Here is a 25,462-nt window from a genome sequence, read left to right as displayed (position 1 = left end):
CTGCACCTTGCGTTACCACGCTTTGTCCTGTGCCCGGGGTGTTTTCATGAACGATAAAGCACCACGTTTGCTCTAGAAGTGAGTACGGCGCCCCCAACCAGGATGCAAACCCTGCTGTTGCCAAGGGCTGCGTCACGGGCGGATCACCGTAGTCTCAGCCCTTCACACAACCCGTGCTCGGTTCTCACGACCCCCCAAGAGGCCGACCCGACCATCGCTCCTACTCTGTAGATGAGGACAGTGAGGGCCGAAGTGTCACAGGGCCCCCGAGGCGCCATCGCGAGGAGGAGGCTACAGACCCGGGCCTCTGACTCCAAAGCTCACGCTCTTGCTCATGACACGGCATTTGTCTCCAAAAAAGAAAGACGTTAAACCACTGGGACTAGAGTAAATTCTCTGTAGTTTAGGGAGATTGAAGGAACCCCAAATCCCAGAAAAAGCAGTCAGCTAAGGTGCTCAGAAAGATTTCTGGCCACGAAGGGTTCCCCTAAGCACTAGGCCAGGAATCCCGGTGACAAACGACGGTGACAACAACGCGAGTGGAGACACAGGTCAGATCCAGCCACGTAAATCCTGAGGGAGCATCGCAGCTCTCCCCTGTCCTGGAAGTTTATCTCGTTAAGAATGTCTCTCCAGCTGCTGGAGTGCCCACTGACGCTCCCTCGTCTGCACACCGCGATTTAACCCTTGACCAAATGTTACCTTTTATCGTCACTGTTTTCCACAGATACCGCTCTGCCTCCTTGACCAGATGGCAGTAATGTGGCTTCATCCTTTGTAGCCCTTTCCAATCTAACGTGTAGCTTACGGCGCACACACACGGGTGCCTACTGAGCACGCGGGAGGCTCTTGATGCAAGTTATGTGCTGATTTGTTAGACAGTACAGGCCGGGGATCAGCCAGCTTGGTCTGTCAAGGACCGGAGAGCAACCATTCCAGGCTTCGAAGCTGTCTGGTTCTGCCGCAGCCCCTGACGTCTGCTGCCGCAGGGTGAAGGCAGCCATCAACAACGCCACGGTGTGGCTGTGCCCCCATGAAACTTCATGGACAAAGCTGGCAGAGGGCCCTGGGCCCTGGCCCAGCAGAGACCAGCTCTGACTGGCCTGCGGGACGAGTCTGGGAACACCCTCAAGTCTCAGCACCACGGCAGCAGGTCCTGTGCCCCCTCAGGCCTCCAGCCCCTTTCCAGGGTCCCAGCTCCTGACCAAGCCGAGTGTTCTTCCAAAGCCGCTCACCTTGGACTTTACACAATATGTTCCTCTGGGGCTTCAGACATCAGTTTAGAAAAAGAAAAATCAATCACAAAGTGAAGATCGACCCAGTAGGGTGCAACAATAATAAATAATTAGAAAATTCTTCAACTGCCTTCCACCCGGGAACCTGACACTTTTCCAGACTGCTTCTCACTGAGCCCCGTGGAAGTCATCATGGACAGTTTCACCGGGATTAAAAATCTGATCGCCCTGCAGGAGGCCGTCTGAAGGACAGCAGGGATAAACAGCCCTCCCTCCCGACAGCGCTCGCCTTCCTCTGAGAAGAGAGACACAGCCAGGGAAAGGAGGAAACCCTTTCTCTTTCCTGCTGAAAGAATTCAGCCCTCAGCTTTGAGATAGCATCTAAAAGTCCTCAACCGGCTGCTGCCTTGACCTAATTTCAGTACACATTCAGACTGTTCAGGACTGTTTCTGGGCTGCTCTGCATGTTCGTAAAGATCGCAGCACCTGACGTGGCTGGAGGTGGCCGAACACGGCTCCACAAACCTGGAGCTGGGAGGCATCCTTCCAGCTGGCTCCCTCAGGACCCCACACGCCTACTTAATGTGAGAGGCAGCCCCAGATTCCAGCAGGCAATGCACTGACAATGCCTGCAGCCCTCCCGGCCCCAGGACAAGCCTCCGCAAGGTGAATCGGCCACATTAATTAATAGCACCCTCCGTCCCAGGACACGGAGGTGCGTGTGTTCCCAGACACACGGCAGGCGGGCCCTGCAGTGTCCTCGTCCCTCCCGCGGGGCAGTCAGGAATCGGAGGCTTGTCTTCTGCCGCTGACCCTCCCTCCCCCACCACCCCAATCCCAGGCCCTCGCTGTCACCAGGGGCTGGGCTCATACACATCGCAGTCCGGTCTCTGTGTCTCCTGCCTGTCATCACTTCGTTTGGAATCAAAGGCTCTTCCTCGTGTCGGAGCATGCTCTGGGCAGAACTGAAAAGATGTGATTGTTGAGCATAAAAGGAAGAGATTTTATGGGATTTTATGGGCAGAGAGAGACAAAGAGCGATGAGGAGAGAGTGTCCAAGGATTGTCGCCACTGAGAAGAGCTCTGGCCTCCCCAGGCCCTCACCCGGCCAGGTGAGCAGAGGCGTAGCCCAGAGCTGCGGGGCCCAGACTGAGGAAGTCCTGCCCTTCCTCCAGGCCACATCCTGCTCTGCAAAGCCCTGCCCATCAGGCCCTTTCCCTCCCCACATCTGCCCCTTCCCATTCCGCTCAGAGTTTCTCTGATGATTGCTTCAAATCTTAACCCCTTTGCCAACCCATGTAACACTGGGCTGTATCTCCTACGTTATTCCTTCCTCTGTTTGTGGACCTCCTGATAAACATGTCTTAGCCCACATCCTCTATCAAGTAACAATATTGGGAATGCAGTGCTCACAGCAGCACAAGTTACAGCAGCCAAGACATGGAAGCAACCTAAACATCCACGGACAGATGACTGGATAAAGAAGAGGTGGGCGGTGTGTGTGTGTGTGTATATATATATATATATATATATATATACATTTTATATATATATAAAATGCAATACTACTCAGCCATAAAAAGAATGAAATAATGTCATTTGCAGCCACATTGTTGGACCTGGAGATTGTCATACTGAGTCAAGTACATCAGACAGAGAAAGACAAATATCATATAATATCACTTATATGTGGAATCTTAAAAAAACAATACAAGTGAACATATTTACAAACCCGAAATAGACTCATAGACATAGAAAACAAAGTATGGCTACCAAAGTGGAAAGCTGAGGGGTGGGGGGATAAATTAGGAGTTTGGGGTTAACATATACACACTAGTATATATAAAATAGATAAACAACAAGGACCTGCTGTACAGCACAGGGAACTATATTCAATGTCTTGTAATAACCTGTAATGGAAAAGAAGCCAAAAAAGGATGTGTACGTGTATATGTATGTATGTAACTGAATCACTCTCTGTGCACCTGAACCTAACACAACATAGTAAGTTAACGATACTTCAATAAATTACAAAATATATGTATAAAGAATGAACTGCCTTGAGATCTAACCTGCTCCTTGTCACTTAAGCAGAAATCTGTTGTGATGATTTGAACACGGACGAGGTAATTAGTCAGTGGGCTTCTGTTGGAAATGATAAGGATGATGCTGGTAATTATAACAGTAACAGCCTTCTCACTTGCAGAACACTTTACACGTCGCAGAGCCTTCCCGGGTACATTCTCTTCTCACGTGAGCTCATGTACCCTACAAGAGGTGATATTATTATCCCCAAGTCGCAGGTGAGGTCACACAGATAAAAATAAGTTAAACTAGTTTTCCTTTCCAGGGAGCTGCCCTTTCTGCTGGGCTCTGCAGCTTAAAAAAGAAATGAAGCACGCCGAAAACTGATAACGCATAGCGGCGAGCCGTCCCCTCCCCTGGGAGGCAGAGGGCACCAGCGCCTCACCTGTGTCACCCCTCGGCATAAAACTCTGAGGATGAAGGACAGTTTATACAGGCAGCACAAACAAGGCATCAGAGGCTGCCTACGTCACTTTGGAGGCACAAACTCTTAGGGGCATCCTGGAAGCTCCTCTTTCCCCTTCATTTCAATACATCCTACTACTGGACAAATGCAAAATTTGGAAGGAACTTACACAGTAAAGAAATGAGTACTAATATAACTACTAGATATAAAATAGATAAACAACAAGTTTGTACTGCACAGCACAGGTGACTATGTTGAACATCTTGTAGTAGCTTATGGTGAAAAAGAATATGAAAATGAGTATGTGCATGTTCATGTATGACTGAAGCACTGTGCTGTGCACCAGAAATTGACTCAACATTGTAAACTGACTCTACTTCAACGAAAAAATACATATTTTAAAAAAAGAAAAGACTGCTAATAAAACAGACTGTGCAACTATGTTTCTAGACTTTTATGCCCTAAAAAAAGTCAGTTTATATTTGCATATCAACATCCATACATGGCCACAAAACCAAACATTTTTCAGTTATACCCCTATTTCCAAACAATGTGAACATCCTGTGTTCTTACAATTACCTTAAGTGGTGAATTTTATCTTAGTCATTCAACAGTATAAAAATCCTAGACCCAGATATTTTTTAATCATACTATAACTTTTAAATTCGAAGTGGTATACAACTTTATGCTACCAAGTGTTCGCATATATTTTATTTTATAATGAGAACTATAAAATAATCATGAAACCGCGAAGTCCCCAATATTTGTTCAAGGTGTCATGATGCAGCTTCTGGAAACCCAGTGTAAGCATGACCGCACTGGGAAAGCCAGTGGCAGTTGGAGTTTAGTGGATTTTAAAGACATTTGCCTATTTTAAATGGACTTTTACTAATACAGAGACTGCAACTTAGTATATTTGGATAAGTGATGATGGTGGCCTGATTTTACAAACACAGTCTTCAAGTGGAAATCAGGCAGAAGTCTGTCTTCAACCTAGAAGGTTAGCTCTTTAAGAATGGGGGTGGGGGGAGAATTTTAAAAGAACAAAGCTCTAGGGCCAGGACAGGAACAACATTGCAATGTTGAAGCTATTATGTATCTTCTTTTTCTGAGTGTGATGGCTAATCTTCAAGGGGTTTCCCCCTTTCTTTCTTGTTTTTCTTTGTAACAGGGAAAATTAAACAAATCTTTCCATTTTTTTCTACCTTCCTTAGAAGGTTAACTCCGAAAGATCAGGACTCGATACTGTGTGCCCTTTTACACCAACCTGGATCTCAGTAGTCTCTAAATTGTGAGCTTTAAAAAAAAAAAAAAGCTGACATTTAATGTGTAAATTCAACTAACTCGTGGTTGAGCTCAGCAGAATCAGCATTTACAAATCTCTATTCAGGACAAGGCATCCGGCCAAGAACTAGGGAGACCACGAGGGTGTATTACGCTCTCTGAAATTATCAAAAGGTAGACTTTGCCCCTAGACTCCAAGACTCAAAGATAAATTCCTTTATAAAGGAAATGTTAAATCTCTATTGAAATATTTTTAACAAAAATGTACATCCAGTTATGCGTATACCAGAGTGATAAACATTCACCTTTCTCCCAGGGTCTAACCAGCAAATCCCTCATCGCAGGCTTTCCAAATGCCCAGAGTCTCCTGAGGAAAGACTTTAAGAAGCTGTCAAGCTAACGGCAGTGGATACACATTTTGTAAACTTCTTATTCTCAATTTAAAGCTCAAGAACAATCACTGGCAACAATAATTACCCCTTGTTTTCCTGGAAGTGACAGGTGCATGTTACTTGTTTTCTAAAAAATGTCTGTCAAATGCCTGTCTGAATAACCAGTTTGTCCATCTTTCTTTCAAGTAAAAATAGGGTTCTGTGGAAATAGAAATAGAAACATTAATTCAGCTTGCATCTCAAGCACCCAAGTGTCTTCCTGGAGGCAAATAGGGCACCTCAGAATTCAGCACACGTGCTTTATGCATTCCTCCTGTTTTTCACACGGAATTTTAAAAGTGTACCTAGGGTTGAAATGTAATAAGATTAGTCATTTGTCTGCCTTCACGGACACTGTCCAGTGACACTGGCCTGTACAGCGTGGTGCTCGCCTGGATGCATGCTAAGACACCTGCACTTCCTCCCACCTGGTTTTTGCAGCTTCCGTGCAAAAGTCAGCACGGTGCACGAATCAGGTGCGTCTTAGGGCTGCCATGAAAACGGTTCTGACCCGGAAGACCCCCTGAAACGGAATCGGAGCCCCAGGGCGTGGAGGACAGCACTTCGAGAACCACCGGGTGTCCGCGCTCCGGAAATCGCAGTCCCCTCCCTGGCCGGTGCGCACGCTTGAAGCGTGTTCGTGATTACCGTTATCAGTTACGCGCGCCCGGCGTCCAGCGAGGCTCGGGGCCGCGGGACGCTCGCGCTCCGCGCGGCCCCGGGCGCCGCAGGACCGCGCGGGCGCCGGCGTGCGGTTGCCGTAGCAACGATCGCGGGGGCGCGGCGCGGCCGTCGACCAGCGACGCCTGCGCGCTCTGCGCTCTGCCCGGAGGGCTGCCGCGCCCCGCGGGCCGACGGGAAGATGGCGGCGGCGGCGGCGGCGGGCGGCCAGGCGGGGAAGGGGCGCGACATCAGCCTGGCGGCCCTCCGGCGCCACGACCCCTACATCAGCCGCATCGTGGACGTGGCCAGCCAGGTGGCCCTGTACACCTTCGGCCACCGGGCCAACGAGTGGGTGCGTGCGGGCGAGCGTGCGGGCGGGGCCGGGCCGGGGCGCGGGGACCCTCCCCCGCGTCCCCTGAGTCCCCGCGGCGCCGGCCCGCCCGCTTCGGGCCGCGCTTCCGCGGAGAGCTCGGCCCCGGGGGGCGGCGCCAGGCGCTCGGGCTCGCGCACCGCCGGCGCCGCCGCCGGGAGGCTTCCGGCCGGACGCGCTCGCGCGCCGCTCAGCCCGCCGCCCCCCGGCCCTCACGCGGCCGCGGGCGCCCTGCAGGCAGTGGCGCCCCCCCGGGGCCCTCCCGACAGTGACGACGCCGGGCAGCGGCCCCCGCGGCGGGAGGGAGGAGGGCGGTTTCGGCCCCAGGCGGCAACTGAGGAAGTTCCCGGGAGGTTTTACCCAAACGGGGCAGGGCCTGGAGGCCGACGAAGCAAGACGGGGCGAGGGGGCCGCGTCTCCCTGGTTTCCGGGGGAGCTTGTCGCCCGGGTTTTTGACTGCGGGACGTGGAGCGACGCCGTGGTGGAACTTAAAACGGTGCCGAGCTCCTCTGCGCGTGGCCGTTACGCTGCTCAGCAGAAATACGCCAAAGGCTTAGAGTCCCGACTCATGGAGGAAACCCTGTAGTAGAGTCGAGGGCCCGCGGTGCGTGGTTCTCTGAGCTCACTTGACCCCCGAGAGTCTGGGGGAGGCTGAGAAGTTGCCACGCCCAGGAGCGCGTTGCTCTCGAGCAACAAACAGTTGTTCCCTCTAGACTCTGGATGGGATCCACGAGACGCGCGCGTTAGAGTAGCTGCAGGTTATCAGACGCCCGGCCAAGCCCTCCCGCTCCAGCCGCAGCAGAAGGCACCAGTGTCGCAGGTCCTTGTTTACAGGAGTTAAGCCTTCCTGCTTCCTGGACTTGCTGCCTTCAGACAGCGCATAATTCACTCAGTAAAAGGTCATTCTTTCAAAGTGCTAATCTTCAAGGCTGTGGTAGCCCGAAGAAAAGAGAGAGAGAGCCCTAGTTTGGCTGCAGAGCAGTTGCTCGGGGAAAACAAGTTGTCACCCCATCTCCATGTGCCACCAGTCAGGAGCTGTTGAACACAGACCTAGTAGAAGTATCCAGGACATTCTTGAGGGCAGAGGAGAAACGCAGCCGATGGGACCCGAAGGAGGGGAGTTCTCATTGCACTGAAATAGATGAAGGCCTCATCAGGGAGCAATCAGGGGTGGACAGAGAATGAACTGTTTAAAGGAAGGATTAAGAAAGACGATGTCAGGACTGGAGTAGGAATTTTGGAACGAGACCTACATCCCACTGAGGGGAAGCCCACTCCCCCCCACAGTGCCTGTGTGTCAGCTGCAGGGTCTCACCCTGGCGTTACTCTCGCCTCGCAGCCCCCAGTGCAGGAGTTCTCAGCTGGAGTTGATTTTGCCCGGGGGCGACATTGGCAGGGTCTGGGGAGCATTTTTGGTTGTCACTCTGAGAGGGAGCATGTTACGGGCGGCCGGAGGTGGAGGCCAGGGTTGCTGCTAAGTGTCCTGTGATGCCTGGGACAGGCCCCCGCCACCAAGGTTCGCCTGGCCCGAATGTCAGAACTGCTGAGCTTGAGGAACTGCCCTGGAGTGACTAGTGTCCCGCTGTTTCTAGCTAGTGGTGTGAGCTCTGTGCGTCAAGATCATCTGGAGTTTTAAAAAGCACGGCCCACCAAGTGAGAGTCTCTGGATACGAGGCCCAAGCGTTTGATTTTGTTGAATGCTTCTTAGGTGACTCAGGTGCTACATCCGTGATCCTGGAGAGACAGACTTAGAGGGTAAATGGAGATTTACTTTTTCACTATTTTAACAGGATACTCAGATACAGATTATGTTGTTTCAAAAGTGTCAAATAGTGTGCCAAGTCTCAGTAATTTGCAAACTAGCACTATTTTCCATTCCACTGTTTTAAATTTTGAACTACTTAGTTTTTTAGCACTTGTTAGATTTTATAATAGAGTATAATATTAAGTCACTGAATTGTACTTTTAAGATTTAAGCTGAAATCCCCCAGAACTGTGAACTACTGCTTTAATATGAAAGTCTTCTTTAGTTGGAGGGCCTAAGGAGGATCTAATAAAATTTAGCTTTAACTATTCCCTAGACCCCCAAACCTGGGCTTTGCCCAGATGGAAAAAAACCTGCTTACCCTTTGGTAACTATGGAGGGACAGAGAAAATGAATGAGTTTGAGCTGTTTCAGCCCTAATAAATCACAAATTTACATTTCCAAAGCCCTTTTTATCTAGGTGTCATAGAGCCTTTGATGAAAAGTACATTTTTCATCAAAAGATCTGATTGGTGTAAGCTGGTTAACTCTTCAGTAGAGAAGCTGAGATGTGGAATAGTAAACTAAGAATTGCTTATTTTGAGTTAGAGGATAATTTCAGGAGACGCATGATGCCTTCCTTTCACAATTCTGATTCTAGATTTTTCAAAACTAAAATTGGGCATTAAAGTCTTTTTTTTTTTCCCTGAAGGAGAAGGTAATTTCTATTCCTGCTTCATTAAGGAAGAAGGGAAACAGGCCAGAAGCGACTCCCTTTCTGTGTGCTGATCTCTGAACGCCCTGGTTTGGATCTCTGGGGTGATCAGTGCAGGGTCAAATGCTGGAAGACAGGGAAGTGCTTTGTCTTCGTAGAAGTGATCACTTTACTTACTAGTAAATCCAGTTTAAGGACAATGGATTACTCGGGCCTAGAAAGGAAGGAGCAGGCTTCCAATGTTTCATGTGCCTTTTCAGAATTATCATTTTAATTTCACACTTTTGCTTCTGCAAAAGAGTATTTTTCACCAAAATTACAGAGTACTTAAATTTTGAATAACTTTGGTAATGGATGTGTAAATAACAAAATATTAAGAGGTTAAATAAAATGCTGAAATTAAACCATGTGAAGAGCAAAAATACATTTTAAACCCTGAGTTACAGTAATTTGATTACTAGTTAATCAGACAAATGGGTACTTAGATTTTTTTTTAGTATCTGAACATTTTCATCAGGGCCTGGGCTCCAGCCTTGGTAGAGCCTTTCCCAGTGAAGCGATAGTTTATCGTTTTAGCCTTACACCTTTCCCAGTTTCTCTCAGGCAGATTTCTTGAGTCTGAGCTTAGTAACTTTATTTCAAAGATCAGACTTGACTCTAAATATTCTGCACGCAGGAGGTGATTCATTTGTCAGAAAACGACGGTATCGTTGCACCCTGTGTGTCGTCAAAGAGTTACCGGCAGAGCCTCTGCCCTCCGGGTGACAGGATGGACAGGAGAAAGTGAAACCAGAGATGAAGAGGCGGGTGAGGGGCAGACACCAGTGGTTTCTGCAGGTCAGGGGTGGAGGGAAAGACAGCACATTCGCTGTGATTCTTTCCAGTGAAATCCCTGGGGCATATTCACTTTCTTATTGTTCAGCCAGAGGTGTGCTGCTGTCCCTGTGTTTGGTAAAGGGAGATAGTGATGGTTTCCTTTGTAAACGGTGACAGGAGAGGGTCCCTGCTGCCTGCTCAGCAGGGCCACACCTGGCGGGAAAGCTGCGTTCCTCCTTCCTTCCCCTGAGGGTTGCCCTCCTGTTGCAGAGACTGGGCCCACTGAAGCCGGACGGAATTCCTGTCCTCTGAGAAGTTTATGTTCTCTCCTGCAAATGCTTCCTATCGAAGAGAATAGACATATTTTGCTCTTTGTTTTGTTTTTATTTTTCTAGGAAAAGACTGATGTAGAAGGAACCTTATTTGTTTACACAAGGTAAGAGTGTTTTAGTTTTATAAAGAAATGGACAGTCTTCGAAATACTGTCTTAGCTCTGTTGTGTCACCCATCTTCAAGCGCAGTTTTATTTCGGAGGAGTGAAGTAATGGGATCTTAGTTTGAAGTTATCAGCAGACATAAGGAAGGGAGTGCTGGATAGTGTCATCTGTATAGTGTGATGAATACTAATTTCAGAATACAGTTTAACCTTCAGTATAAGTGAACTTAAATCTTTGTGTTCTTTTAAAATCAGTATTAAGTATTCTTTAATTCAAATGAATGTTACAGAGTGTTTGCATACAGTGCATTGGCAAGGATCTTGAAGCACATTATTAAGAATACTGGGTTATTTAATCAGTATTTGGAAGGGAGTTTTATTGGTCACGCCCACCCCTTGCCTCGTTAAAGAAGTATGAACTGAAAGATGTCTGAGGCCTCCATTTATAGTTAATGGAAGATGTTTCAGGATAGGGTTAATAAATTCATGTTTTGGGGTAATTTTTATCAGAAATTGTTAGTATCACACGTGCACAGAGATCTGTAGTGTGTGTATTGTCTTAACAGCCAAACCTTTTATACATCTGAGGTGTCGCAGCTAAAGCCCACTGCTGTCCATGGGTTACCGAGACGAGATACAGAGGCCTGGTACTCGCCTTCCCGAGGCCAGTGGCTTCACTGAGGAGACAGGAAGGGTGCCCGCACACACACAGCCCTGTCCACCTTCTGAGATAAGCCACAGTGTGGACTCTGGTGCAGGGTTTATACTGGTTGAAAGGAGTTAGAGGTTGACAGTGAGGGAGGAGAGGTGTTGTGACTTGGACTAGCAGACTGAGGATTCTGCACTCTGTCTTCTCAGCACTGGGGAGTCTGGGAGGTCTCCTAGTCGGGGGTTCGTGGCGTGGTGGCAGGACGTATGGGGAGAGGCAGGGTGCTGGCGTCACCAGGACACTGGGAAGATGGAGCAGGTAAGAGATGCTGAGAACGTGGAGCAGAATGACAGAGGCGGAGGTGGAAGGGTTGATGGAAAGACTGCAGGTGGAGGAAATGGTGACATTCGCAGCGGCGCTGAGATTTTGGACTGGAGAACTGAGAATGACAGAGTCACCGGCGGAGCAGAAAGACAGGAGGTTGAGGATCTGCTTTGAGGATCAGTTTAGTTTTAGTTTGAAATAATGATTTTGGAGTGACTGTGGGGCATTGAGATGAAGGCACGCAGGCCCCTGGGACTGGGCAGGGACAGAGAGGTGTGGAGTCATCTGCATTTATTTGGTCTTTGGAACCAGGAGAGAAGTGTTCTTTGAAGGAGAGGACGCTGATGGGGGTAAAGGTTGGGTTTTAGGGCCAGCAAGGATGCAGAGAGGAATCGGCCCCAGAGATACAGGCAGAGCTAGAGCAGCTCAGAGAGACCCGCTGCGGGCCCGGGGCAGGGACAGTGGGGCCTCAGGTGGGCGGAGGGGAAGCAGTGGGTGAATGAGGCCCGGGGGCAGGAGCTGCCCGAGGAGCTTGGCTTCCTCACAAGATGGCGGGAGTGCCCTGGAGCCAGCGGATGAGTAGTTTACAGTCTGTTCCAGAACATCCAGAGGCACGGGACATGCACTCCAAGAGCATCCTCAGTGGAGTGTGCACTGCTCTTGGGGTTCTGGGGAGTGGGAGGGAAGCCAGGCACAGGGTGTGCCTTCTCATTTGCTTCCCACAAGCGTCGCTCTTCTGAGAGGTGAGGGAGAAGGTGTGTTATTACTGCACATTGCTGACTTACTGCAGGGGTTAGTGGGGCTGAGTGGGGAAGACAAGCAGGGTATGCAGGTACCTTCTCTTTTGTACTGAAACAAACGTAGGTTTGCATGTTCAAGTGCTTCTGAGTATACTCTTGAGTCCCTGCTGGAGCTGTCGGGTACACAGACCTTTAAACCGAGAAGCAAGTCCTTCCCTAGTCCCTTAATCGCTTCCCCAAACTACCTGTGTAGGAATAAGAGGCCCCCCGCCCCCACCACCACCATCCAGTACCGGGCCTGGTGTGTGAGACTTTAGCTGGGTGGGGGGTGGCAGAAGCCTGTGGGAGTCGGGAGGGGGTTTGGGTGCAGATAATGGGGCTGCCGGGGTGCATTCTGACTTGTCGGTGCTGCTTTAGAAGAGCTGGCACATGTGTCCCCCAGCCGGCTCTGTGCACTGTGAGATGGAGAGCAGCCCCACCATCAGGGAGACCCCACCATCGGTCCTGTTGTGATAATGAAGCCCTGGAAGAATCAGACTGATTCGGTGTGAAAACACCTAATCCCATTTTAAAATTACGAGTTTCCTGTGTCTCCTCCCGTGTCTGTCTTTCTGTAATGCGATTAAGCCACTGGTGATTTCCAGAGGACCGTCCGTAAGAAAGCAGCCTTCTTCTCCCCCAGAATTTCAGTTGACATGATTGGCATGGTTATTCTGGTATTGGTTACATGGCCGCCGCCTGCCTTCTTAGTAAAGCAAAGTCGGCAAGGATCGCCTGCCGTCAGGGTTTAAATCGCAGGCCTCAGAAGAAGCCTGCGGGTGGTAATGTAGCTGCATTTTACTTCTTTATCGCATCAAATGGTTAGAGGTGAAATACGAGTGAGGCATAACCCCCTTTCCTTCCTGCGGAGCCCTGCGTTTCTGTGGGGTGGCCACCCTGAGCCCCAGCCCGAGTCACGGTCCTGCCGGCTTGTCCCGCCTGTGAGCCCGTGCGCTCCTGTGCCAGCAGAGGCCCACGGCTGGCAGCTGGCTGGCTCCCGGCGGTAGACAGGCGCACCTAGGCTTGCTCGCTTCTGTGCAGCCTGGGCTCTGCCTGCCGGAGGAGGCACTGAAAGGTTCTTGAATGAAATGAAAAATGAAAAGTCACTAAATGTCCCATTTTTATGGATGGAAGCTTTTATAGTAGTTTATCTGTGAAGCTGTTTGCTTTATATGGAAGAAAACTAAATATCTGCTCTTTGCTCTAAGTTGTGTAAACTTTTACTTACATCTCCTCCAAGTTCACTGACCAGAGTGAAATCGTTTCTCTAAGAAATTGGGCAGCTTTCAATTTCAGACCAACACTAACGTTCTCTATGGAAAAGTTCTTTACGTAGTTGTGATGAACGCTGTATTAACTGTCAGGAGTCTTTAAAAGTGTCTGTCAGTAATTTTGTACAAGATAGTTACCATCCCTGCCTTAAAGGCGCTTATGGCCTAGGTAGGGGGCAGGCGGTGCGCACACAGCCAAAGAAGTGGGGCTTGGTTTTACCAGAGCATCGGTGGTGGCCGCACGCCCGCATCCCACTCCCTGGCGTAGCCTGGGAGACAGGTGGCCGTGGGGACGGGGTGGCTGCGTGCAGCTGCCCTGAGACGCTCTGCCCTGACAGCTTGTCTCTGTCCCCGCCCTGGCGGGCGCTAGGTCAGCTTCTCCCAAGCACGGCTTCACCATCATGAACAGGCTGAGCATGGAGAACAGGACGGAGCCCATCACGAAAGACCTGGATTTCCTGCTCCAGGACCCCTTCCTCCTCTACAGAAACGCCAGATGTGAGTCTGTCTGAGCGCGGCTGGGGACCGTGTGTGACTGTCGCTGTCTATGTCTGTGACTGGTGGCATGGGGGGCACTGGTTAGCTGGGAAAAGCATACCTCGGGAGGGCTAGCTTCTTCCCTGGGGGTCTGCGTGGAGACGGTGTGCCTGTGCTGGTGGGACTCAACCACCGTGTGCTGGCACCTGAGCGGGGCTGGGGGGCTGGGGGGGGGCGAGCCTCCGGCCTGGCGGTACCACAGGTCCTGGGTCAGCGCTTCGGCCCGTGTGTCCCTTCTGACTGAGCGTGCGCTGAGAGGCTGGAGGGAGCGGCCTGTCTTCACAGCTACCGTCTTGTGGATACGTAGTAAAAGGAAAATCAAATCCAGAGAGTCTTGGTCACTGAGTTTAAGTCCTATCAGGCAGCAGCATGGTCCTTGTCGAGACTGGCGGGCGGCCCACAGACGGTGGGTGAGGGCGCGGGTGCTGAGCCCTGTGCCAGGCCGACTCCCAGAAAGACCCACGCCGAGAGCGTTTCCGTGCCCCTCCCCGCCGGAGCTCAGGGCACAGAGCCTGCCTGCTGCGTGCCGTTCAGTGCTGCCTCAGCAGTGAGCGTGATGCAGGTGATGTTCAAGGGTTCAGGCCCTTGGACTGTTGCGAAGTAGCTGTGGGGCCTCATTTTCATGCGCGCCTGCCACTCTACTCACACGTGACCAGGTTGTCGTGATAGGTGTCACCTATTTAGAGAATACAGTTACCTTTTTTACGAGAAAAAAATGAAAGCTGTTGAAACTATAGCATGACTTTGCTATGAAGTGAAAGGCGTAGTAACAGAGATTCTGATTCTGTTCCTGTTTCTCAGCTGGAAGGTGCAGTTTGGTCACTTGTAGGTCGTGGTGGTTTGGATTTTTTGTGTGCTTGTTGTTACGTCAGGGTATTTGTTCTGTTTTTAAGATTACTAGATTCTATGTCAGATTAATACATAATGCAAATCCTAAGAAAAACAAAATAGCCACAAAAATAAGCATTAAATAGATGAATATTAGTGGTTACAATAATTTCTGGTCGCTCTTACTTTGGATGCTCAGTCTGGCCAGTACGGATGTTTAAAATTCTTCCTGCAGTGCTACCTGTTAAGTGTCACACCAGGTGGTGTGGAGACACACACTCTTCAGTGTGGCTGATTTAACACTAACTTTCCCGAGGCCCTCGGGCTCTGTCTGCCCGGCTCTGCAGGCGGTGCTTGCCCCGCGGGGGCCCAGACTGCGGGCCTGGGTGGCAGCACGGCGGGTGCGGCCGTGGAGCACGCGGCGCGGCTGGGCTGGGCTGGGTTGGGTTGTGAGTGTCAGAGACCCACCGACTGTCACAGACTTGGTACAAAAAAAGTGTGAAAAATTTCTATAGTTTTCTATTAATTTACCAGGTGAAATGTAATATTTTGAATATATTGATTTAAATAAAATGTATTATTAAAATTAATTTCACCTGCATTTTTCTACTTTTGATTTGAAACTGCACATGTGGCTCCCGTTTGCGGTTCCCGTCTGTTTCTGTCGGACGACGCTGTTACGGGCCCTTCCCTTTACTTCACTGCATTTCACCGTCACAGCCTCGGAGGGCGGTCTCCCTGCTGGTCTGCACGTGAGGAGGCCGGGTCTCAGGGAGGCGGCAGCCCTGGTGGAGACCCGCTGCCCTGACTGCAGGCCCCCCTGTTTTCCCTCCACCAGCTGTGCCCTGCCCCCTTTCAGTGCAGGTGCAGGTTGAGGCGTGCTTCTGACGGACTTCCATGAGCAAGAAATGAAATCAGTTGAACAGCAAAGAGTGGAAGAGAATAGATCTGAAGCTTCCTGAGTTTATTTTGCTTTCTTTCCGCTTTGACAACTGGCGTGGCTTGACTTTGCAGTCGTTTGGTCTTAGTTGAGTGTATTTACAAAAGCCTTTTCAGTCTCTGACATCACAGGTTCCTAGAAGGTTTTACCCCAGGTGTTTTCAGAGCATCAGATACCTCTCAGATATTTCTAAATAATCCTGATTCTTTATGTAATAATTGCACGCGGTTTACATATTCTCTGAGGCTGCGTAAATTCATTCGTCACCCTTTGGACAGTGACCCCAGCTTCATTCAGGACTGGCTTTTAAGACCCTGCACCCTGAGATCTGTAGAGTCAAGGTCTCTGTGTGGGCCTGACGTTTCACTTTGGCCAGTATGTCCTAGGCCAGATTTGGACATTTCAGGAGGCAGAGTGGACATAGGCTTGTGGTGAGTGTTTTGTATTCACTGTGTTAGCATTAGTACCTACAGGGATAACTATCTCTTTCTAGACCTGGATGGGTTTATAAGAGCAAAATAAAGAGGTGAGAGCCTCAGACTTCCTTCATTTAATGAAAAAAGGTGTTTAATAAATAAGTAACTTTGAGTTTTGCCCAAACACAAAACGTGTGGTTTTATAATCTTTACATTAAAGGGCTTGTAGGGTTTAGGTTTTAAACCTGGTTGTCATAGAATTTGACCTGTTTGAGCTTTAGAAGTAGATGAGGTAGCTGTTAAATGAGGACAGAATTTTTTTTTGTTCCGTGAGCGTTTACTGTCTGCCGGGCACCGTCAAGGCTTTACGTGAGTTATTTAATTCTTAAACCTTTTTCCTGGAAACCCTGTTGTTCTTGTTCTAGAACTGAGACACCTGAGGTTAAAGGGATTACACAGTTTATGAGTGTCCATGACTGTTTTGAGATGGAAACAGCATCTGAACTGCACGTTTCTTTTTTCAAGCTGAGACTCTACTGTATCTCTGTTATTAGAAAGAGGAGTATCGAATAAAAACTAATGCAACAAAAAGCTGGATCTGACCGTTTCTTGTATAGTTTTACCCTCTAGTGACTGCTTGCTGTGTTTGCCGTTTCAAAACTAAGTAAGGTTTTGGTATGTGAGATGCGTCTTAGCAGTGTGTCCCCAGGTGTACCATAGCACTGAGGATAAGTTACAGGCAGCAGCCATCGTTTCGGAGCTGGGCCCCTGTGTTGATTGTATTATTGTCTGTGGTCACAGGACTAAAATGAAATTCCTTTGAGCTGCTTGATTTCGTTGCAAACACAAGCTTGGAGCTTAGAGCAAATCAGAAAAGGCAAAAATCAAGATAGTTAGGATCAAAGCTGTCTTAGAAAACTCAATTTTAAAGTGAATTTACCTTACTGGGCGGTTTTGTATTCATAAAGAAATACAGTTTAAATCCTCTATTGACATTTGTAGGACCTAGAAAAACTGCTATAAACAATGGAAAATGGTACACTGGATGAGAATGATAATTACTCGTCTTTGAAGTAGACGCTGTCCTAGAATTTCCCTTTTAAAGCAATTGGTTGGTAGACTTTTGGCTCAACGTGACAGATGGAACATACTTAAATGATAGTAAAGAGATAAAAAAAGATATAAACCCACAAGGGTGGAGGACAGAGTTCATAAAAAGATGAAGGACTGAACCAGAAGGAAGAAGACACGCTGTGACAGCTTTGGTCTCACGGTTACTGCCCTTGCCTCCCCGCGGAGGACGGCGTCTCTGCCCTGCTGACGTCGGACTGGACCATGTGACTCGGCTCCTCCCCCGCACTGACCCCGCCGGGGGTGGCACACAGTCACCCTCTGGACTCGGGTGTGGGTGTGTGGATTGCTCTGGCCAGTGGATGTGGGTGGGAGTGATGGGTGTCACTTCTGAGCAGACGCTGGAAGAGCAAGCTTGCGATTGGCCATGTCTCTCTTCCTTCTGCTGTGATGACTAACGGTGTGTAGGCGGAGGCTGCTCCTCCAGCCTGGGTCCTGGAATGAAGATGACGTGGCACAGAGGTGACCCCTGACAGACAGGTAATGTGTGTGAGAAACAAACCTTTGTCCGTGTAGGCCACTGAGGTGTGGGGCTCGTGTGCTACTGAGCATGACTTGGGCTGTTAAGGCTGGTACACAGGCCTTCCAGGAAAAGGGGGTCCCAGCACAGGTTGGAGGTGAGGGACCTTGGAGAGCAGTGGTGAAGAGCAGTCCCAGCGTGACCCCTGTGCAACTCAGCTAAAGAGGAATCTGTCGGAATTGAAGTCGAAAGGTGCGGGGCTTCGGGAAGCACATCCAAGGAAAGATTTACAGCTGATGGTAGCGGATTGCTTGACTCCACTGGGACATTACAGGCCCTTTTTAAGTGAGTTTGGTGATGATATAAGAACATTAAAAACTGAGAGGGGGAGAGAAGGAGGCAATTCTTAATTCCTGGGAATTAATGTTGTTCAAGAAGGGAAATAGGATCATAGTACTCGATGTGGCTCTGCCAATCCTAATTCAGTGATGGACACTGAACGTGAAATGACCTGCCCTGGAAGGATGGGGTGACCTGTGTGTCTGAATGTGAGCGTGAGAGCTCAGCCCTCCTTGGTGGATTTTTTTTGAAAGTCAAGAAGCAGTGTATACGTGATATATAGAGAAAGAGAAGTATGTGCCAGAAGGAAAGCTGGGTGGGAAGTGAGTGGAGGGCAGAAGTAGCTCGTGGACGGAGGCTGCTGTGGGGAGCAGTGATGAGGACTGTCCCGTCTGGGGGGTGGTCCTGCTGTTTGTTGTAAAACCTGGCCATACTTGATATTTAAAATGATAAGTTTTACTTTGATAAAAGTATAAATTTAGAAATATAATTGCGTATGAGAACACACTCATAAAAACAGTATTCCGTTGGTGGCTGGGTTTCTGAGTCGGCTAAAACCAGCGCACGAACACCACAGCGGTGTCCGGGTGAAACACAGCGCTGCTTCTGCAGGAAAGTTAACGCGAGAGCGCAGCTTGCTGCAGCCCTCACAGCGTCATCAGAGTGTCCAGGGTACAAGTGACTGACCGCACAGAGAACCAGGAGACTCTCACCGGCTCTCAGGAAAGGTCTGCCAGCAGATGGCCGCCCCGAGAGGCCCTGCGGGCTGGGGTTGGTGGTGGCTTTCGGACAGTGACTGTTGCTGTGCTCTGTGAGGGGGAGCTGAGTACTCAGCCGTAAGTGGGAGCGTGGAAATCCTCAGCAGAGAAGTGATATGAAAAAACCAATGGAGAACAAGGACCTACGGTACAGCACGGGGAACTGTATTCAGTATCTTGTGTTAACCCTTAATGGAAAAGAATCTGAAAAGAAGGATCTGTAGCTGAATCACTTTGCTGTATGTCTGAAACACTGTAAGTCAACTATGCTTCAGCTTTTAAAAGGAGGAAAAACTGTAACTGAATAATGCGGTGTTCAGGGAATGGCCTCAGTAGCACAGTGGAGACGCCAGAGGAAGGCGGACCCGGGAAGCGTGAAGTGACATCGGCAGACATTATCCAACCTGAGAATGTACAGGAAAAGACTTAAAAAAACAAAATCAGGGACTCAGAAACCTGTGGGGCGGCATCAGAAGGTCTGGATTTGTGTCATTGGAGTCCCATAAAAGGAGAAAAAGACTGGTGTGGAAAAAATGAAAAACTAATGGCTGAAAACTTTCAAAATTTGGCGAGACACAAGTGGATTCAAGAAACTCAGTAAACCCCAAACAGGGTGAACCCAAAGAAAACCATGCCCATAAACATCGGAACAACAGATTTAAAACAAAACAAAACTTAAATAACCTTGAAAGCGATCAGAGGAAAGGAATACCTCACACACGGGAGGCTGCTGTTCTGAACAACTGCAGATTTCTCTTAAGAAGCCGTGGCGTCTGGAAGGCAGTGCTGAACTGAAAGAACTGTCAACCTAGAGTTCTCTCTCCAGTGAAAATGCTTCTCAGGAATGAAGGTAAAATAAAGACAATAAAGGAAAATTTAAGGTATTTTTTCGTTGGCATAGCTGCTCTAAAATAAACGCTTAAAGTTCTTCAGACTGAAAGGAAGTGACACCAGAGACAAGGTCGAGCTGCAGGACGAAGGAGGAGCAACAGAAATAGTACACACTCGGGTAAATAGAGCAGACTTACTCATTTTCTACCCTCAGATGCTTTAAAATACAGACAGCGCTCGAAGGCAGAAGTCACAGCGTTGTCAGGAGGGGGTCCAGTGTTTGCAGGTGTGACGTGTGTGACAACTAGCGTTAAGGGCGGGGGAGAGCTGTAAACCTTTACATTTTGCCGGAAGTGATAAAGGAAAACCTGTAGTACTGTGATTCCCAGGGCAACCACTTCAAAAACTACAGGGACAGAACCAGTCGATAAGTTAAAATTGAATAACAAAAAAATTCCAGATCATCCGAAAGAAGGCAAGAAAGGAGGTTCCAACAAAGCAAAAACCTGGGAGGCGTGCCATGCAGATGCTAATTAGAGGGAAACCAGAGTGGCAGCGTTACTGTCAGACAAGGTGGACGACAGAACAAGGAAGTTACCGGGGGTGAAGAGGTGTGTCCCATAGTCGTAAAAGGATCGGTTCGCTCAGAATGCGTAACGGTCACCAGTGTATTTGCACCCAGCAGCAGAACTGCAACATGTGTGACGCAAAAAGTGGTAGAACCGAAAAGGAAATTAAAAATCTGCGATTGCACCTGGAGACTTCGGCACTCCACTTTCCTGTAATTGGTGGAATAAATAGAAAACAGCAAGGATACGGAAGACTTGAACAACACCGTCGGGTAACTTGGCATAATTGACGTTTATCCAACATTCCACGCAACAGCAGCGGAATACATGCTCTTCTGAAGGGCTTACGGAACAGTCCCAGCGCAAACTTTATCCCGCGTCATAAAACAAACCTCAGGGTTTTAAAGAACTTGAAATCATACCACGTATGCTCTCTGACCGCAGAGTAGTTGATCTAGAGATCAGTAACAGAAAGATGTCGGGAACATTCCCGAGTATTGTGACATTAAGCGACCGATTTCTAAATAACCCACGTGTCAAAGAGGGGGGGAAATTAGAGAACGCTTGAGCCGAATAGAGGTGGAAATACAGGTCAGATGCAGCTGAAACTGGGCTTAGAGGGGAATTTATAGCATCAAATCCTTATATTAGGAAAGAAGAAAGGTCTCGAGTTCAGGTTCCATCTTAAGACACTAGAAAGAGAAGAGCAAATTAAACCCGAAACAGGCAGAAGGGAAGGAATAAGGTCAGAAGTCAACGAAGTGAAAACAAAAACAACAGAGAAAGATCAGTGAAGCACAAAACCGGCTCTTTGGAAAGAGGCAGGAAAGCTGATAAACCCCTGGCCAGACTGATCGAGGGAGGAGGGGAGAGGGCACAAGGCAGCAGTGCTGGGAACGAGGGCCAGGCCTGTGCAGACACTGAGAGGACGGGGACCACTGAGCTCCTCCGCGCCCGCACGGTGACAGCTTGGAGGGGATGGACCAGTTCCCTGAAGAACACGAATCACTGAGCGGTGCCCAAGAGTGAGTCACCCAAGTAGTCCCATGTCTGTTAAAGAACCTGCGTTTGTAGTTAGACGCTTTCTAACAAAGCTAGCTCCAGACCCAGGGAGTCTCCCTAGTGAATTCTGCCAGACGCTCAGGGAAGAAATAATCCCAGTTTTACATACTCTCACGCAGAAAACAGAGGAGGGACAAATACTTCCCAACTCATTCTGATGCCAAGACGAGGCAAAGATGGTACAAAAACGGAAGTTAAATACCGATATCCCTCCTGAGTGTGGATTTAAAAAGTCCTCAGCAAAGTGCTAGCAAAATGACGTTTGTAGCAGCATTGTTCACAAGAGCCGACAGGTGGGGACAACCCACATGTCCACCAGCGGATGACTGGACAAAGAAAGCATGGCGTGTGCATACCCTGGAATACTACTCAGCCCTAGAGAGGAAGGAGACTCTGACACAGGCTGCAGCACAGATGAACTTGCAAGACACTATGCTCGGTGAAGTAACCCACTCCGGAAAGGACAGGCGTGGTGTGGTGCACTTAGCCAAGCTGCCAAAGCTAGGACAGTCAGATTCACAGACGGAAAGGAAAACAGTGATTACCAGGGGCTGAGGGAGGACGGAACGGGGAGCGTTTAAGGCAGACGGGGTTTCAGTCTGGGAAGATGAAAAGGTTCTGGGGACGGATGGCGGTGATGGTTGTGCGACGTTCTGAATATTCTCCATGTCACTGAAATGTACGCTTAAAAATAGTTAAAATGGCAGCTGTCACGTTACTTACATTTTATCACAATAAAAAAATGTTAACAAATCGACCCTTATCATTTGCATCTGGCTCGTTCCCTCCATGCAAACCCGCCGCTAGGTTTAGCTTCCTGGAGCACAAGTCTGATTGTCGTCGTCCTTCTCCGAACCTTAAATGCCTGCCACGCACCTCCCCATGTGCAGCTCGCTGTGGCCGGGCCACAGCTGAGCTGGGCGGCGGGTCTGCCGTTGCCTGGTGCACCTGCCCTCCCGCCTTCTGACCCGACACGAGTGTGTGCTTTCCCAGGACACTCTACCTTTTATCTCCATGCTTGTTTCTTCTTTTCTTCCCCTTGAATTCTTTTCCTTCCCCTCACCAACCTCTACCTGGTAAATTTTGCTCGTGTTTCAAAAGCAACCAAGACTCGACGTCCCCCCAGTGTTTTTGCCGCCCTCTCTCCAGTCGCGGTTTCTCGCTGCAGCTCGCCCCCCCGTGTTGGCTTTGCTGAGCGTTTGCGGAGCGCTTGCCTGTTGACACTGACTGCTGGGCTCGGGGAGCTCAGTGATGAGCAGGACCCAGCCCTTTCCTCTTAGCGCTTGCTCTCCTGGCACAAAGGCAGGTTCATAAACACATACGTTCAGGATAGCGTGCTAGGTGCTGGCCTGGAACCGCACAGCAGGCGCTTCCTAGTGCCTCTGTGTTCCCTTACGTGTGAGACTTTCCTAGTTTCTCTGTCTGAGCGCTCGCTCCTTCGAGGTAAGGTATCCCTCTCCTTCCCTTCAGCACTTAATGCCTTGCATTAAGTGTGTGCAATTAATATTTGCAGTGCATTGTTTTTTATTAGGCAGCCAGTAAGCTTAGCTTTATTCAAGGCGGCCAACAACGCTTAACCCAGACGGGCACGGCCATGCCTTCAGTTATCTTCGGAGCATTAGCCAACAGACAATGAGCAGACCTTCAGTGTAGGTGGCTCCTGCGTAGAGGTCAAAATACCAGATAGTGTTAGCCGCTTACATAGGAGTTACTCGGCTCCTCCAGGCTGATTTTATGTAGATACTAGTTGCATTTACCTAAAAGTTCTAGAAGTACCTGCAGGTTGTGAGAGTAGCGCACATCCTCATCTTGAGAAATTCAGTAGTTCTAGGAAGAGATACAGACCGTGGGAAGACACTGATTTTCATCCGTGTGAATGTTCTTTATCAAGCTGTAAGTTCTGCAGAACGTTTTCTAGAGTATTGCTTTCAACATGTTACCAAGCCATTATGCTTGATGTTTAAGCAGCTCGTTCACTACTCCAAAGCTGGTGCTTTACTTTTGATACACAGAAAGAAGTCATGTCCCTGTCGTGCAGTGGCCCTGCTAAACAGGGCTGTGCGACTTAAACAGTAAGGCTTCTGCTATAGTTACTTTATCTGAGACTTAAACAAGAAATCCTTTTTTTTTTCATTTTTGTAGAAGCAACTAAACTGTAACTATTAAATTAACTATTATTAAAAATGATTAAAAGCAGGTGTTATCACCAACAGTAGACTTAAATAGAATCTTGTGAGCATTTGCCATAAAAGAAAAAGTGATCAATTTTACCCCATCAAAAGTAAACTTCTGCTAAATTAAAAACTTCTCTTCCTCTGTTATACACGTAAACATGTGTTACCTTTAGGAAAATTAAAAGGCAAGCCACAGCCTGGGAAAAATGTTCCCTGTACACGCGCGTGCACACACACATAGGCACCTGATGTAGCACTTATATCCAGAATACATAAATAATGCTCCAACTCAGTCATGGGTAGACAAACGGTCCAGCTTAAAAATTGGCAAAATATTTAAGACACTTTACAAAAGAAGACACGTGAACAGCCAACAAAGAGATGCTCAGCACTGATCCCTGAGCACTTGCGAGTCATGTCCCGCAGTCGCCTCCCCCCTGCGTTGCTGCGCGGTGTGCCGCAGCATCAGCGCGTTGTAGTCTGCTCGTCCACTCTCCACTGATGGGATCTGAGTCACCTCTGGGCTTGAACCATCAGGAGTCAAGTTGCCATGAACATTCTGGCTCGTGTCCTTAGAGGGGCGTAGGACTCACTTGTTTAGGGTTTATACCAGCCCCCCATGTGTTGCAGGGGTTTGTTTAGCTTTGTGGATTCCTCTGGAAGTTGTGCCCATTCATCCTCCCTCCAGTGACGTATGAGAATCCACTGTTCCACGTCCTTGTCAACACGTGACATAATGTTGCTCCTTTTAATTTGAGCTGTTCTAGGAGTTCTGAAGAAAGATCTCGTTGTGGTTTTAATTTACACTTTGCTGTAACTGTGTTGGGCACTTTTTATGTCTGTTGGACGTCAGGTGGGTATGTGAATTGAAACAAGCGTGAAAATACCACATCATTTACTACAATGGCTGAAATTAAAAAGACTGACATTACCAAGTGTTAACAAGGATGTGGAGCAACTGAAACTCATACATTACTGATGGGAGAGAAATGTGGTACAGCTGCTTCAGAGAATTGCTTGGCAATTTCTTACACATATAAACATAGAATTATCATATGACCCAGCAGGTTCCACTGGTGGGTATCTGCTTAAGAGAAGTGAGAACATATGTTCACACAAAGACTTTTACACAAATCTTCATAGTAGTTTTATTCACAGTAGCAAAAATCAGTATCTACAAGTCAGTGTGATATGCCACACTAACAAACTGGAGAATAAAAACTGTGTGTTCATCTCAGTAGATGCAGGAAAAGCTTTTGACAAAATTCAACATCCGTTTATGATAAAAGCTCCCCAGATAGTGGGTGTAGAGGAGACACACCTCGACATGGTGCAGGCTGTGTGTGGCACGCCCACGGCTGACATCGCGCGCAGCAGTGGAAGGCTGAAAGCGTTTTCCCTAAGATTAGGAGCAAGACACGGGTGTCCACTCTTTCCATTTTTATCCCACATAGTTTGAAAGCACTAGTAGCCACAGCAGTCTGACAAGAAAAGGCAGTAAGAGGGATCCAGATTGGAAAGGAAGAAGTCAAACTGTCTCTGTTTGCAGATGACATGATGCTACATACAGAACGTCCTAAAGATGCCACCGAGAAAACTGCTTGAGCTCATCAATGGATTCGGTAAATTTGCAGGGTACAAAATTAATATACAGAAACCTATTGCTTTCCTATGCACGTTGGTATGAAATATCAGAAAGAGAAATATGGAATGAATCCTATTTATCATCACATCAGAAAGAAAATACCTGGGAATGAACCTGCCTAAGGAGGAAGAAGAGCTGTACCCCAAAACTGCAAGACGATGATGAGAGACGTTGAAGATGACGCAGAGAGAAAGATACACTGTGTTCTTGGGTGGGAAGAACTAATATTGTTAAAATGACCATGCGACCCAAGGCAATGCAATCCCTATCAAATTACCAATGGCATTTTTCACAGAACTAGAACAAAAAATTTTAAAATTTGTGTGGAAACACAGAAGACCCCACACAGCTGAAACAATCTTGAGAAGGAAGAATGGAGCCGGGGGAATCACACTGCCTGACTTCAGACCACACCACCAAGCCAGTCAGCAGAACAGCGTGGTCCTGGCACAGAAACAGACGCAGGCATCAGTGAAACAGGACAGAAAGCCCAGAAGTAGCCCCGCATACTGACAGTCAGTTAATCTGCAGCAAAGGCGGCGAGGACGTACAATGGAGAGAAGA

The 25,462-nt window shown here is 48.5% G+C and overlaps 1 protein-coding gene across 8 annotated transcripts in view; it reads left to right on the top strand.

Annotated features, from left to right (window-relative positions):
• The first annotated feature begins 6,253 nt into the window (after positions 1-6,253).
• The window catches only part of DCP1B (decapping mRNA 1B), a 43,566-nt gene continuing 24,357 nt past the window's right edge, over positions 6,254-25,462 (top strand). For 4 of the 8 annotated variants that reach the window (XM_072954609.1, XM_072954608.1, XM_072954607.1 and 1 more), the window contains exons 1-3: positions 6,254-6,456; positions 10,145-10,185; positions 13,579-13,706. In XM_072954609.1, the coding sequence (XP_072810710.1) occupies positions 6,304-6,456; positions 10,145-10,185; positions 13,579-13,706 (322 nt within the window). In that variant the 5' untranslated portion in view covers positions 6,254-6,303. Of the gene's footprint in view, positions 6,457-6,483; positions 8,230-9,609; positions 9,737-10,144; positions 10,186-13,578; positions 13,707-25,462 lie in introns of those variants that run through there. The other 4 variants (XM_072954612.1, XM_072954611.1, XM_072954610.1 and 1 more) reach the window with 4 other exon arrangements.

The sequence above is a fragment of the Vicugna pacos genome, chromosome 34 (assembly GCF_048564905.1).
Source record: "Vicugna pacos chromosome 34, VicPac4, whole genome shotgun sequence".
NCBI classification, from domain to species: Eukaryota; Metazoa; Chordata; class Mammalia; order Artiodactyla; family Camelidae; genus Vicugna; species Vicugna pacos.
The sequence above is the reverse complement of the archived record's forward strand: the minus strand, read 5'-3'. Positions and strand labels throughout refer to the sequence as shown.